The sequence below is a fragment of the Coffea eugenioides genome, chromosome 6 (assembly GCF_003713205.1).
Source record: "Coffea eugenioides isolate CCC68of chromosome 6, Ceug_1.0, whole genome shotgun sequence".
Classification (NCBI taxonomy): domain Eukaryota; kingdom Viridiplantae; phylum Streptophyta; class Magnoliopsida; order Gentianales; family Rubiaceae; genus Coffea; species Coffea eugenioides.
In genome coordinates, this window is record NC_040040.1 from 10,218,723 (window position 1) to 10,234,576 (window position 15,854).

The window sequence follows — 15,854 nt, forward strand, 5'->3', positions numbered from 1 at the left end:
ATCAGCCGAGCTTTGCTCAGTCCCGACAGAGCTCCCTTCACTTCCACCAAACTTAAGATTCCTTGTAATTTTCTTTCATAACTTTGCTTTCACTTCGGCTAAGACATATGATAATATTTGTTTTTTGTGCAGTGACTAAACTGTCCGACATCGTCGTATCGGGCTCGTCCGAAGTGGCCAAAAGGCAGAAGAGGAAGAGCTCTGATGAGACGTTGGCACCTCCGCCGAAGAAGAAATCGCAAGGGCAGGCTGCCAAGACCTCGGCGGCCAAGAGCACTCCCACCCCGGTTGGTCAAAGCAGCTCGGCCACCGCTGCTACGGGGTCCACCTCGTCCGTGCCAGAGGGAGTGCCTCTTGGAGTCACCACGGCACTCCCACCTCATGGCCGAGGCAAGCAGCTGAAACCCCCGGTCAATGCAGTGTCGGGGACCTCGCTATGGAATCGTTTCCATAGTCCCCCGGTGTTTTCTGGGGATGAAAAGACGCACCCCGCCGGGCACTGGTGTCCGAACTGGAAACTTTCGGTCAACGACAGGTGCAGCCATCCTCGGGTTGCCCAAGAGTTGGTGATGCACTCCCCCCTACCAAGGGACTTGGAATTTATGAAGAAGTTGACCCCGGCTGAGATGGTTCAAAGCCTCATGGTGAGCACGGCTTCCACCTCAGCCTTTGTGGCCGAGATGACTCACCGGTACTGTGCTCTAGTCGAGGAGCAGGACACCGGCAAGTTGCAGAATCAAATCTCCAAGTTGGAGAAAAAACTGTTGGTGTCCGAGTCTGAGAAGGCCGAGCTTGAAAGGCGGCTTAAGGAGGCCGAGGTGAAGGATGAGGAGGCCGCGGCTACTATCAACAGTCTCCGATCGGCCCTCGAAGAGGAGCAGAAGAGGGGGGACGAGGTGAAGGCGTCCCACGAGCAAGCTCTCGAGGGTGCCGGAGCCTCGGCCGTAGACGCTTTTCGGAAGTCCGAGGCCTTCATCAAGGACCTCGGCCAACTACTTACGCCTAACTTCATGTTTGGTTTCACATCGGCCGTTGACGAGGCCGCAGCTCACCTCTCCTCCGAGGCCTTGGAGTCCTTAAAAAACCATACCAGTTACAATGAGGACTCCAAGGAGTTATGCGATCGGATGGCCGAAGGCATTCAGGCAGGAAGGAATTTGGCCGAAGTCCAGGTCGAGTTCAACAAGTGGCTGTCCGAACTCGACGTAGTGTTCGAGGACGTGGAAGTGGAAGAAGCTGGAGGAGAGGACGCTGAGGGAGACGAAGCCGGAGAGGACGTCGGCAAAGAGCATGGAGATGAAGTTCACCCCAAGGAGGCCGAAGAGAAGGATGCCCAGGAGGGAGCCAAGACCGGGGATGGAGCCGAGACGGGGGTCTAGGCTTGCGGCTTTAAGGGGGTGGCCGAGGTGGAGAGTGCTTAGTAGCATTCGGACCTCGGCCTTGTACTTTTGTAACGCTCTTTCTTATTGAATGAAAGCATATTTCTTCTCGTCTCAGTGCTTTAATTTCTTGCTTTGACTTCATCCCTTGCTTGTCCCCCTTATTTTTTAATAGCGTAACAACGATATTGAAGAATAACATAATAACTGAAGTCATTACTTGATTAAAAACTCAGGCGTAATACAATCTGAGGTTCTCGGCGTGCCAAGACCTCGGCACTAATGAGCCATCTCGGTAACTCAGTTTACAATACCCCTTAGCGTCAGATTCCACAACTCGGTAAGGGCCTTCCCATTTCGGGCATAATTTCCCTTGCGGTTCAGCTCGGCTGACTGAGTTTTTTCTAAGAACCAAGTCTCCAGGTTGGAATCTACGATGTCTCACGCGGGCATTGTAGTAGTGTGCCAGTGTGTTCTTGTAAGAAGCTATCCGGGCTGAGGCGAGATTCCTTCGTTCTTCGACGAGGTCGAGGTCCAGCTGCCTCTCTTCGTCGTTCACCTCGGCGGCATAGGCTGCCAGCCGAGGGCTGGGGGTAAGGATCTCAGCCGGGATGACCGCCTCGGCGCCGTAGGTCAGGGAGAATGGGGTCTCTCGCGTCGCTGACCTCGGCGTGGTCCGATACGACCACAGGACACTGGGGAGTTCCTCCACCCAAGATGACCCAACTCGGTGTAGTCGGGTCCTGAGACCATGTAGAAGAGTCCGGTTGAAGTTTTCTGCTTGACCATTGGCCTGGGGGTGGCCTACCGAAGTGAAGTGTTGTTTGATGCCGAGGTTCTCGCACCAAGTCTTGAACGGGTTCTCGGCAAACTGTCTCCCATTGTCCGAGATGATGACCCGAGGTATGCCGAAGCGGCAGATAATGCACTTCCAAAAGAATTTTTGAATGGCCAGCCCTGAGATGGTCCGAAGTGGCTCGGCCTCGACCCACTTGGTGAAGTAATCCACAGCGGTTACTAAGAATGTATAACCCCCGACGGCTTTGGGGAAGGGACCTATGATGTCTGTCCCCCATTGCTCAAACGGCCAGGGTGAAGTGATGGGGACCATGAAGTTTGAAGGCTGGTGGTGCTCGGGTGCGTGGACTTGGCAGGAAGGGCAGCCGAGAACGAGGTCCTGGGAGTCTTGCCGAAGTGATGGCCAGAAATATCCCAGGAGCATAGCTTTCTTAGCTAGCATCCTGTGGCCGATGTGAGCCCCACATAGGCCCTCGTGGATCTCGTGGGGGACCTCGCGTCCTGCCTCGGGGGTGACACACCTCAACCATGGGCCGAGGTAGGAGCGCTTATATAGTTCTCCATCGCGGAGTGCATACCGAGCGGCTTTGCGTTGTATCTTCCTTGCTTCAGCTCGGTCTTCGGGAAGGACTCCTTGACCCAAGAAAAGGATGAACGGGGTCATCCAAGTTTCTTCAGAGTGCACGGGGCAGGCCACCTCTTCCACGTACCCTGGTTCACTCAGGACCTCCACCAAGACGGTTTTGCTGAGGTCAGAGAATGAAGTGGAAGCCAGCCGGGATAAGGCGTCGGCTCGCTTATTCTGGGACCGAGGGATCCTTTGGATTTCGAATGACTTGAAGTACGCGGTGAGTTGGTGAACTTTGGAGAGGTACCGTTGCATGGTCTCATCCTTGGCCTCGTACTCACCAATAACTTGGCGTACCACGAGCTGGGAGTCACTGCGGACGTGGATTTGCTGGGCGCCGAGCTTGCGGGCTAGCTGGAGTCCAGCGATTAGAGCCTCGTACTCGGCTTCATTGTTGGTGGCCGGGAAGTCAAAGCGGAGGGCGTAAGAGCAAACCTCCCCCTGAGGTCCTTCCAGGAGCAGTCCGGCTCCGCAGCCGTCTCCATTAGAGGATCCATCGACATACAATGTCCACAGGGATGAGGTGGACACCTCGGGTAAGGCTGAAGTGGACTCCGGACCTTCCGTGAAGGTGAGCTCAGCAAGGAAGTCAGCTAAAGCTTGAGCTTTTATGGCGGTGCGTGGCTCGTAGGACAAGTCATATTCTCCCAATTCGACAGCCCACTTGGTGAGGCGCCCGGAGGCCTCGGGTCGAACCAGTATCTGTCGAAGAGGTTGGTCGGTCCTGACGGATATGGGATGAGCCAAGAAATAGGGCTTCAGCCGCCGAGCGGCGTGAACTAGTCCCAGCACCAGTTTTTCCACCTGAGTGTATCGGGTCTCCGGTCCGCGGAGAGCTCGGCTGACATAGTAGACCGGCACTTGGGTGCCCTCATCTCGGATGAGCACAGCGCTGACAGCCTCGTCGGCTGCGGAGAGGTAGAGGTAGAGCTTCTCCTCGGGCCGAGGTGAAGCGAGAGTTGGTAGGTGATGCAAGTACTGCTTCAGCTGGTCGAAAGCAGCCTGACACTCCTCAGTCCAGGCGAACTGGTCAGCATTTTTCAGCACCTTAAAGAAAGGCAGAGCTTTCTCAGCTGATTGGGACAGGAAGCGATTCAGCGCGGCCAGGCGTCCATTCAGCCGTTGGACTTCTCGGATGTTCCGGGGTGGAGACATGTCATGAATGGCTTTCACCTTGTCGGGGTTGGCCTCGATTCCCCGGTGGGAAACCAGATACCCCAAGAATTTTCCCGAGGTGACGCCGAAGACGCACTTCTTGGGATTCAGCTTCATCCTCGAGTCTCGCAGGACACCAAAGACTTCCCTCACGTCTGACAGAAAGGATGAAGTGGTGAGGCTTTTAACGAGGATGTCATCCACATAGGCCTCCACATTGCGGCCGATCTGATTCTGGAAGAGTCGGTTGATCAGCCTTTGGTAGGTCGCCCCGGCGTTCTTTAGCCCGAAGGGCATGGTAGTGTAACAATAAGTACCTCGGTCGGTGTAGAACGCCGTTTTCTCTTGGTCCTCCTCACTCATTCCTATTTGATGATACCCTTTGAAGGCATCTAGGAAGCAGAGGATTTCATACCCCATCGCCGCGTCGACGAGGGCGTCTATCCTTGGCAGAGGATAGCAATCTTTGGGGCAGGCCTTGTTGAGGTCGGTGAAGTCAACACACATTCTCCATCCCCCGGTGTCCTTTTTTACCATGACTGGATTGGACAGCCAGGTGGGATATTGGACCTCGTGGATCATCTTGGCCGGCAAGAGCTTGTCGACCTCATCCGATATGGCTTGGCTACGTTCGGGGCCGAAGTGCCTTCGTTTCTGTCGCACAGGTCGGGCCTGCGGGTCAACGTTGAGTTGGTGAGTCATGAGCTCGGGTGGCACTCCGACCACTTCATCCGCGGACCACGCGAAGACGTCTCGGTGGTCTTTGATCAGGGAGATCATTTCTTCTTTCAGGGGTGGGGGGAGTCCCGCCCCTACCTGGACCACTTGGTCAGGTTTCGCTTCATCCACTACCACCAGTTCCACTTCATCCCCGGGCTCCAGCCTGTTGGGCTCTTCTGCCTTCTGAGGGTCGATGCAGTCTATGGAGAGGACCGCTGGCCTCTTTTCTTCTGACCTCGGTGAGGGCCGGGGGGTGACTGCTGCTTGAATGGTGGCGAGGTAGCACTCCCGGGCGGCGCCCACATCGCTGCTTACCTCGGCCACCCCCGCAGATGTTGGGAATTTAAAGCTCAGGTGGTAGGTGGAGTATACGGCTCTCAAGGCATTGAGCGTGGGCCGGCCTATCAGCATATTGTAGGGGGAGTCTGCTTTGACCACTGCAAAACTGACAGGCACAGTTCGGCAGCGTGGATGACGCCCGATTGTTACCACCAGGGTCAACATGCCTTCCGGGTGGACGACGTGTCCCCCGAATCCCACGAGGGGAGTTCTGACAGGAGTGAGTTGCTCCCTTGTCAGCTTCAAACTTTCGAAAGTCCGGTAGTACAAGACGTCTACCGAGCTTCCGGGGTCTACGTAGACCTTTTTGACTACGTAGTTGTTGGTGAGGACTTCAATCACAAGAGCTTCATGATTGCTGGAGGCCGCAGGAACGGGGTCAGCGGGACCGTAGGTGATGACCTCGGACAGCCGAGAGCTCGGCTCGGCCACCTCCATCTCGGCCTGGCGGTAGGTCCGCTTCCGGGAGTTCTGGCTGTCTCCTCCCGTTGGTCCTCCCGCGATGGTGTTGATCACCCCTGCGATGTTGGGGCCGTAGCCCGGTGAGCCATCGCGTGGGGGCTGCTTGTCCTCCCTACGGTCTTCGGGACCTCGGCAATGCATGTTCGTGTCCCGTCGGTCGTCTCGGCGGGGGCCTCGGTTCTCCCGGTGGGAGACGCTTCGGTTGAAGCCTCCATCCTTGCGGACGAATTGCTTCAGGTATCCCTGCCGGATCAAATTTTCGATTTCCCGCTTCAGGTCATTGCAGTCTTCAGTCTCGTGCCCTACATCACGGTGGTAGGCACAGTAGAGGTTCGAGTTCCTCTTATCTCTCCTCCCCGGAATTTCGGGAGGGTTGCGGCCGAGGTGATTCTGCCTCATCACAGCCAGGACGTGGGTCCGGCTCGAATTGAGGGGCGTCAGCTCGGCGTCCGAGGTGGACGATCTGCCTTTCACGATCCGGTCGAAGACACTTCGGCGGTCTCGGGGTTGGTTTGAAGTGCCACTTGGGCCTGGCTCACCTCGGCCAGTGTCTTTCCTCCTCCGGGGATCTTGCCCCGTACGAGATGCTTGGGCTTCTCGCTTCATGCGATTTACATCTTCACTTCGGATTCCCTGGTCCACTCTTTCCCAGAGCTCCCGTAGTGTACGGGGGTATTGCCGATGGATTTCTGTGTTGAAGATCCCTGCCACTAACCCGTTGGTGAAGGCAGCGATAGTTACCTGCTCGTTCTGGTCAGGTATCTGTACATTCTCCTCATTGAACCTTTGGGCGTATGAGCGAAGTGACTCGCCCTTACCCTGTTGCAGGTTCAAGAGGTAAGCTGAAGTCTTTGTTATTGGTCGAGACGACACGAAGCGGTGGATGAACCGGTCTATCAGCTCATCCAGGGAGGAAATGCTCCCTGGTTCTAAACTCCAGAACCACTTCCGGGCGGTCCCGTGTAGGAAGATGGGGAAAGCCCGACAGATCACGGCGTCGGGGACGCAGTAGAGTCGGAATGCGGAGATGAAGGCGCGGAGGTGATCCTCGGGGTCACCTCGGCCGTCATAGGTGTGCAAATTTGGAAGCTTAAAGTTTGGGGGCACCATTTCCCCATTGATGTCATCAGTGAAGGGCGGAGCCCTCATGTAATCAGAAGCTAGGCCTCCGGGACGCCGAGGTGGGTCCTCGGCTCGTTTTCCCAGTAGTCCCCGAGAAAACGCTCGGGAGATGGAGGCAATCTTGGAGGTTGCCTTGGATGAGGCTCGCCTGGAGGTGCTCCGAGATAGACGCCCATCTTCGGAGTCCTCGCCTGAGGGCACTTCAGGGGACTTCGTCGGTCTCCTCTTGGAAGACTCGGCTTTTTCTTTTCCCTGCCTCTTGAGGTACCTTCCTAGTTCCTCAAAGATGTTGGGGTTGTCCGTGACAAACTCGGCCATCTTGGCGATGGCCTCCTCATTGTTGGGCTGGGTCCTTTGGGACCCATGTTCCTCAGAGATACGATCTTGCTGGGCTCCGGATGTCTGCCCAGCCCCTGTTGAGGGAACTCTTCCGCTTCTGGAACGCGTGGATCTCATTTTAGCAGTAATCTCGTTCCCACAGACGGCGCCAATTGAAGAGGCGATTTTTGGTTGGTAGCTGAACCGACCTGAATCAGTCCTCTCTGAGATGAGGTGAGGTGAACTCCTGGATCCGAAGTCAACCTCCTTGTCCGAAGTGAATGGCGGGGCTTCTCCCCTGGGATCACTCCGACGATCAAGTTAGTATGAGAACGAGAAATATGCTAGAGTATGAGCAAATGAACAGTGTATGCTTACTTGTTGGAGTGTGTGGGGTATTTATAGAGCGAGAGTGGAGGGCAGGACGGAGGTCTTATGTCGGTGGGACCCATGCCCTGCCATTACGGCTCTGTTCCCTGTCAGGGGGCCTGACTCTGACACTGTAGCCGCCTGGACAGGGTGACGAGGAGTCCTTTGCAGTAGTCATTAAGTGCGACAGTGCTTTTCAGATAAAGCACTGATCCCGGATGATGTCAGGTGACTTGCCTCATCCGCGAGCAGCTGAGGTGGAGGTGCCGAGGTCACCTACACGGTAGACTAGGGATCCGGCCGAGCTTAAGGGATATGCCCGAGGCACGGGTGAGCTCTGATGTCGGACGAGGTGAGGTCACCTCGGACATGCGGGGTGGCCGAGGTGAGCATCCTCAATATATATACTCTAATGTCAGTAATGTGCATATACAAATGTATGCTAATACGTGCACATAAAGATAAATTTGTAATTTTACTTAGAACAAAAATATTTTGATAATTTATGAACACTAACCCACATTTATGTTCATCCCTCTTTTTTAAAAAAAAAATTTCAAAATTTCCGTTTCATTGAAGTGAGTACTGAGCACCCCAAACCCACCCCCCCCCCCCCCCCCCGCCTCCCCGCGGGGCGGCCCCACAAAAAAAAAAAAAAGGGCAAAAGTAACATGACAAGCAACAGTAAAGTAAAAGGGACTTCGGACCGACACAGAGTCCAAATTCTGAACAAAGGCAAAGACCCGACGGAGAGCAATCAATCAAATTAAAGAAGAAGCCTGCGGCGGGTTCCGGTTCCATCCGCCAGCCAACTTCCCGTTTTCTTCCTCTTCTCATCATCTTTTTGTTGAGATTTAAATTAGCTTTTACTGAATAATAATAATAAGAATGGGGATAAGATTCATACTGATGGTGAACAAGCAAGGGCAGACAAGGCTAGCCCAGTACTACGAGTACCTCACCATTGAAGAAAGACGTGCCCTTGAAGGCGAAATCGTCCGCAAATGCCTCGCTCGCACTGAGCAACAGGTTCCCCGCCTTCTCTCTCTCTCTCTCTCTCTCTCTTTGATTTATGCATTATTATAATTGATTTCTTCGATGACTTTTTAATGGGGTGTCCTTTGGCTCAAATTCTCGACGATGATTCCTTTCTGCCTTTAAAATCTGTCTTCTGGAATTCCATTATTAATTTGTTAATGATGCAATCATCTGTGTGTTTCTTCGGGGATACACCCAGTTTCTTCTTCTTTCTTTTTGTTTTTCATTACTGTTTGTCTGCTAGAGAAGATGAAAATGTTGATCCTTTTTCTGATTCCTCTCTCCTGTGCTTGTAATCTTCTCTCGATTGTAAAGTCCACGCCTTTTTCTGATATCAGCTTACGGAGTACTTTATAGATTTTGTGATTGCTTCTTTTACTGATTTCACCTGCAAGCTTGGCTCTTTCATCATTGGAAAATCAGCTGTCTCCACTCCATTCCCCTTTAGATCAAGAGCAGCTAATAGAATCTGATGGTTTTCTGGCCAAACTGAATATAGCTTTTAGTGCCATTTGTAATGTTCATCATTTGGTGGACTGCCCAAATACCCTCCCCCTTCCAGACCCCCTCTTTTTTATCACAGAATTGTTGTTTATTTTTGCTAGTTTTAACGCTATCTGAATCTTTGAGTCATTTTGGTCCCTACTTTGTTAATTGATTACAGTGTTCATTTGTTGAGCATCGGAACTACAAGATTGTTTACCGGCGATATGCATCCCTGTTTTTTCTGGTCGGAGTTGATAATGAAGAAGTAAGCTATTCTATCTCTTTAACATGTATAATGGTTCTCGTTGACATTAATCTCATGTACCTCAGATTCTTAATAGAACTTCTTGTTTTGAATGATCTGTCAACCTACATGATGATGGCTACAATCTTCTTTATGGGCATGATAATACTTTGTTTCAGCTTGGGCAGTGCTATTGTCATTGTCTGCATTTGCATTTTGCTTTACCTTGAAAGGGGTACCTGACCTTAGCACTTGTTTTGCAAGATCTGGTGCTTAGTTAACTTTGAGAGGGTCCTAGAAGGTGTTTATTATTAGTCTTTCTCATTCTTAAAACTTCATATCACATCAAAATTCAACTCTTAGTGTCAACGTGCATGCCTCTACTTGGGATGTTACATAGTGCATTGTTGGCTAACTCTAGACAAGGTGATTTACTTCCAATTATCTTGTTTTCTTTGCTTGTGGAATGTTATCGTCATGCATCTCTATTTGACTAGTTAATTGCTTAGATGCATGTCTTGTGTCTGCCCTACAAGAAAAGCACCTGAAATATCCGCTGTATAGTGTGTCAGGGGTTGTTTCGATTTCATTGAAGGGAATTTTATCATCCTTTACTTGAAAAGTCCAGTGGTGTGTAGGTAGTTCAGATGGGGTACAGTAGTAGAATAGGTTTTCATGCTATTGTTTTGAACAAATCTGTGAATCCCTTCGTGTGAATATGGAATAGGTTTTTGTCTTTCCTAGTTCACATGCCCTGAGATTGCCGTATTGTTATGGAACCTTTTCTGAGTATTGTTTTTCATTCTTTTCCTTAATCTTTACTCTTGCAGAATGAACTTGCAATTTTAGAGTTCATACACCTGTTGGTTGAAACCATGGATCGGCATTTTGGTAATGTGGTGAGTTTTGAAACTAAAAAACTGATGATTCAATTTATCTCAATAAGTTTCTCTGGCAAATTTCTCTTTATTTTGGTTACCTTCGCTTTGAATGAACTCTTTCATGTAATTGCAGTGTGAGCTGGATATCATGTTCCATCTGGAGAAAGCACACTTTATGTTGGAGGAAATGGTTATGAACGGGTGTATCGTTGAGACTAGCAAGTCTAACATTTTGGGCCCAATACAGCTGTTGGAAAAAGCTTCATAACTCGTTTTTAAAGATGTTGCAGCTATAACGAAGAGTTTGTGTAATTTCCTTCTTTTTTTTTTTTGTTGTTATCCACTTGTTCAGTCGTTATCTATATTAGAGACGCAATTGATTGTTTTGTAGATGTCATCGAGTTCTAATCCATGAAGTGAACATGGGAGGGTGAGCTGGTTAGAGGCTTGTAGTGTGTCATCCTGTAATTGGTGTTACAGAAATAAATTGGAGTTGGACATTTATTTTTGGTAAGTTTGAGATTTCAACCAGAAGTTAGGCGTCAATAACAGTATGCACTGCCGAGCCTTGTACCAAACTCTGAAACTTTCACCATTTCTTTATGCACTTTTAAAGAAACACATTCAATTCTACACTCGACTTTTTTTCTCTCTTTTTCAAAATAATCATAGTTGCCATAGCTAGCTGTTGCTGAATGATATATAAGGAATCATTGCCTAATTTACAACGCAGCAAGCTGCAGAAATAGGATTAAGCCCTCAGCCATATTTGTACAGTTTTTTTGGTTTTAACCGAGTGAGAATATCAGATGGCTGCAGGCCTTCCGTCTTTCCTAGGGTCACTAACAGCTGTAAGAATTCCATGAACTACCTCATTGTTCGCCATTTTCCCAAATTTCCGACCCCCATCCCTTGGCCTTTGAAGGGTTTGAACTATAAATTGGCAGATTGCTCCGCCTGATCTACCCTGTAGCTGGTGACCCCTTTCTTCCAAGAAGTGCCTATTCTCACTTGAGAGTTCGATGTGATCCCCATCCAAAACTGTCCAGTTCTCGTACAAAACGACATTCGGGATTAACTGTAGAAAACCAAGAATAAATTAACGTATGATCGGCAGCAGGTTATTTAGTAAATTAATTTTTCGTAGTAAGCCAATCAATTCGACCTTGTGGTAAACTCTTGGACTCTGAACAGCAGCTAGAGGCTCCATTCCCAGAATAAAATGGTTAATGAACACTTGGACCACAGCCGGAATTATGTCTGATCCTCCACTTCCTCCGATCACTCCAGCTAGCTGATTATGCTGATGACAATTATCCATAAAAGAATTGTTTAGTAATGAAATCAGTTGACATAGAAACGCTGAGACAGACCATTGCTATGTCTCTGTAATGCTTTTTTGTAATCACAGAAATGATAAGCAGCAAGTGGAATGAAAAACATAATTCAGCATAGAACGTTCTTCTACCTTGAGAACGATTATAGGGGTCATTGAAGATAATGGTCTCTTGTTTGGTCTAATAAAGTTGGCTGGAGCAGGAGGGAGCCTATCGGAAGATATCTCTGTAGGTACGCTGAAATCTCCCATTTCATTGTTAAGCACGATGCCAGTCGAAGGAGATAGCACCCCAGCACCAAAGGGATAATTCACTGTGGTCGTCATTGATACAGCATTTCGGTCTGCATCAACAATACAGAAGTGGCTGGTTCCATGATCTCTAAGCTGGCTCCACCTGGAAATAGTATGATGGCTACAAGTTAGCAATTTGAAGTGAGAATGTACAATCTGATATTCAAGGATCCAATATAGCTCTTTCAACCTGTGCATGTAGTATTCAGGAGGGAAAGTGGTGTTGTCGAATATCAGTTGCTGTATTTTCTTAGCGAATTCAGGGGAGAGCATGTCAGATGCGGTTTTACTGATATTTACGAAGTCGGGGTCACCCAGGTCCATGCGGATAGCAAGCATGTGTTTTAAAGCTTCAATCAGACGATGAAGACCCAAAGGACCCTCTGCTGCATTTGAACTAGCATAACTGTCTAAGATGTTCAGCACCTAAAATTTCACCAATTGCAGACACATTTAGGTAACAAAAAATGGACTATGTTTTGCCACTCATCCAAACTAAAATGCAGTCTTGCCACAGCATGCAGGTAGTAAATTAATCAGAAGTTTCTGAACTAAATGTCAAAATCTCAAGGCAAAAGGTTAGGACTATGTTCTTTTCAGGGGAACCAACGCAACAGTCAAAATGTTCCACCAAAAACGACTTGTTCAACCGATATGAATTCATTGACTGTTGAGCTATACAAATCTGAGTCTGCGTATCGTCCAATTAATAGAAAGAGAAAGCATACCAGAGACATTCCCAGCGTCCCACTTGATGGAGGTGGCATTCCTAAGATCGTGTAGCCCATTGTGTTGACAGAAACTGCACCAGTAACATCCACTCTGTAGTTCCTTAAATCCTCCATTTTCAAAATTCCACCTGCTTTTTGCACATCCTCAATCAGCTTTTCACCGATTGTTCCATTGTAGAAGGCCTCAGGACCTTGTTGTGCTACTGCCTCTAGGCTGCGGCCAAGTTCCACATTGTAGCATATTTCACCAGCTTTCAGCAATTTGCCATTTGGTGCATACACTTGTTTTAAGCCAGGATCAGACAGTATTATATTCTTTTTACGAGCAAGGTATGATCCAAGGTATGGAGCAACCACAAACCCTTCTTTGGCAAGTTTGATGGCGGGCTGAAACAAAGTTTTCCATGGCAACTGCCCAAATTTAAGCCAAGCTTCGTGTAAACCAGCTAGTTCACCAGGAACTCCCATTGATAGTGCTCCATTATATTTTGCATTGACATCAGTCTCATACATGTCCTGATAATATATTTCCAAAGTTGAACAAATTAAGAAAGCTCAACCACTAAGATCCAAAGTTTTCAAAGAATAGATTGTCCAAAATTCAATACCGCAGTCAAATGAATCCAACCTAGACTACGAGGTATAAAACTAGTCTACATTACAATAGTCCGTATCATATAAAAAAATTATAGTATGAACTAGGTAAATTATCCTGTAAAAGTGGAGAGAAATATGTACCTGGGAAGCAGCTAACGGAGCAGTCTCCCTCATGTCAAATGCTTGGGCTTCTGATGTGGTTGAAGAATGAACAACCATGAAACCTCCGCCTCCTATCCCGCTGGCCGTTGGATTGACAACTCCAAGGCAAAGTGCGGTTGCAACTGCAGCATCAACAGCATGCCCACCTTTTGCAAGTACTGAAACTCCAATTTCTGAGCAACGGCCATCATCAGCTGCAACAACTGCTTGCTGAGACTCAACAATTTCAGTGTTTCCAAACTGCAGTCTCTCATTAAATTCGTTTCCATCTCTCACTACTGCCCAAAAACTTGAATTGCCTCGCAGTATCAAACCAACACCTACATGCATACAGAGAAGCTAAATGGTGAAACATCCAAATATGCAGGAGTGCTATAAAGAAACAGGAAATTCATGTATCTAACACTGTAAATTCAACGGATAAAGGTGATAGCAAAACATACAAACTTATATGTCTGTAGCAATTCATAGTGCAGTCTAGTAAAAATGGCTATGTGGGGTAAAAACTAAATCACTTTAAAACCTGTAGCAGCCAGACAACTTTAGCACAAGGTTCTTTTCAGAATCCAGTCCGGCCATGTGTTTGCCCAGTTATTGTTAGCAATCATGAATACCATGCAAAGAATTCAACTCGAATAGGCGCACCTTGATCACATAACCCCTCCTCTTGGATGGATTAGCCTTTGCCAATACAAGAGATAATTTCTCCCAAAAAGAACAATAACAGATTATTCAAAAGCTATCCAGTTATAGTATTACTCGATTTTAAGTATGATGGATTACCATATGATAAGAGTAACCAGAACAAGAACACCAATAGACGGTAAAATTAACTAAGGCCAGGCGTCTGAAGAGGGCTTCATGTGGCAAACAATTAAAACAAAATGATTACGAGAATCTTGAATTATTAATATCAGGGACGATTCTTCTGTTACTCATCACAGAAGATTAGCGTCCCTGGTGACGATGACAAAGCTACCCATGTCCCCAACCCATCCCGCCGGGGAATTCAATGACTGATCATGGCCCCCCCGTTCTAGTTTTAGTGTGTCTTGCAGAGTACACAGGCCATCCAGAACTAAGGTATATCAAGAAAAATCCAATTAAGAGTCCAATGAAAACGTCAAGTTTTAGCATCAAATTGGATAGAATCGACACTCACATGTTAAGCCAATAAGAGCAAGCAAAAAGGACAGAACTGTTCTCCAGTATCTCTTCCTGATGGAATTTCCACTCTCAACCAATAATGGAGCTTCCAGGCTGTGCTGCTGCCTCATTGCTGCTTCTCCAGCTGGAAGGTAATGACCAAAACAGAGTGCTTTTATTAATTGATTAAAGCTGTAAGGTGGGTCTTTGCTTTTGTAAGTTTAGGAGTGGGATTGTTGTTGCTGTTGGTGGGTTGTGTCGTGTGGAGGGAGGCTGAGTTGGCACTACGCTTCCTTTCTTCTTGTGTTGTTGTATAAATAATAAATTGTCTGTAGAGCATAAAATGTCAGCTCCATTTATTAAGGATGTACGCTGGTGAGCTGAATAAGATGGGAATCTGGTGGAATCCCGAAAAATATCTGCACCACTTTTAATTTTATACTCTCACGCGCCACTCTCTCCGCCGCCAGGGGCTTCATGCTCTAGTCTAGCCCCCATTTGCCAGGGATTTTATGCCTTTGCCTTCTTTAACTGGCCCTCGAGGTTGAAACTTGAAAATTCAGTTTGTTCTGTGAGTGAAGCTATAAGTTGTGTGCGCTTACGTGTGCGAGCCTTCCCTTTCGTTTTCTTCTTCTTTTTGTTACGTAGAGTACACATTTAATCTTTCTTGGTTAGTATTATTTTATTCTTGCGTCGATGAACATCGGTCGGACATCATCACGTCTTTTTTTTCTTCTCAATCGGATGAAAATTACGACTTTGGGTTCTCTCAGCCATTGCAAATGTTGATCTAATTACAAAGAAGCAAGGCAACTGATTCTTGCGGTAATAAAAATCAACAGCGCGTGGGTCAAACGTGACAAAGACATTCAGGTGCTATACATGTACACATTTTGAGTCAGACATCGAGGCATTTTTTTCCGCCAGGACACGTACATTTATTGCTACTTTCGGGTAATGCAAACTTGATCAAACCTAACCAATTAGTTCGAATCAAATTTGGTTTAGTTCTGTGATGTTGTTTGGACTTTTCTCCAATGGGAAACTTCTCAGTGTTGATTTGGATGGGGTATCTGAAATTATTTATAGATCACGTGATGACAAAATAATAGTTATGTACGGCACATGAGTTCGATTTTTTTTTTTTTGTTTGGGTGTGCAGTCCTCCACCGTTGCTTAAAAGGCATTAAAATTTCAATAATAATAGTTTGGATAGTGGAGAGCTTTACACTTCATATAGTGCTACACTAATATTCATGCATTATTATTATATATAAGATTTGCCCTAAATTAAAAAATTAATCTTTCGATAGTGAATGTATTGTCAGTGTTAAATGAATGACAACTATGCACAATTAAATTTAAAATTCAATTTTTACGTACATGACATAGATTTAACAGTGATAGAATATACACTGATCTAACAGTGATAACGTATACACTGTCAATGTATATAAAATTATTCTAAATCAAATTTATATGTTTCTAAAATTCTTGCTAAGCGACACACTTGAACAATCAACAGTCCAAGGGGCTGTTGGTCACCAAAATGTCTTTAAAGTCTTGATCGAAGTGGGAGATTAAGGGTTCAATCCTTGCCTCTCACCGACCACTAATTGTGACTTCTCCCTGCCCTCTCCTTAAATTAG

The 15,854-nt window shown here is 47.4% G+C and overlaps 3 protein-coding genes across 4 annotated transcripts; 1 reads left to right on the plus strand and 2 right to left on the minus strand.

The window, feature by feature from the left end:
- Window positions 1–1,611: 1,611 nt before the first annotated feature.
- Window positions 1,612–7,059, minus strand: LOC113773518. The gene has a single exon (XM_027318157.1). It carries the CDS (start codon window positions 7,057–7,059, stop codon window positions 1,612–1,614), a length of 5,448 nt encoding a protein of 1,815 aa, XP_027173958.1.
- Window positions 7,060–8,002: 943 nt separating this feature from the next.
- LOC113775111 (AP-4 complex subunit sigma) lies at window positions 8,003–10,473 on the plus strand. Of its 2 annotated transcripts, XM_027319853.1 has the most exons (5): window positions 8,003–8,319; window positions 8,993–9,079; window positions 9,889–9,957; window positions 10,073–10,247; window positions 10,331–10,473. In XM_027319853.1, the coding sequence occupies exons 1-4, from the start codon at window positions 8,179–8,181 to the stop codon at window positions 10,205–10,207; spliced, it is 432 nt and encodes a 143-aa protein (XP_027175654.1). In that variant the 5' UTR covers window positions 8,003–8,178; the 3' UTR covers window positions 10,208–10,247; window positions 10,331–10,473. The 2 variants fall into 2 exon arrangements, with proteins under 2 accessions (XP_027175654.1, XP_027175653.1); XM_027319852.1 differs by having other exon boundaries at window positions 8,004–8,319; window positions 10,073–10,473.
- LOC113775110 (glutathione hydrolase 3) lies at window positions 10,284–14,484 on the minus strand. Its single transcript, XM_027319851.1, has 7 exons — window positions 14,222–14,484; window positions 13,039–13,379; window positions 12,298–12,816; window positions 11,760–11,995; window positions 11,408–11,672; window positions 11,105–11,242; window positions 10,284–11,017 (listed from the first exon to the last, which is right to left on the minus strand). Exons 1-7 carry the CDS (start codon window positions 14,334–14,336, stop codon window positions 10,745–10,747), a joined length of 1,887 nt encoding a protein of 628 aa, XP_027175652.1. The 5' UTR covers window positions 14,337–14,484; the 3' UTR covers window positions 10,284–10,744.
- Between the last annotated feature and the right edge of the window lie 1,370 nt (window positions 14,485–15,854).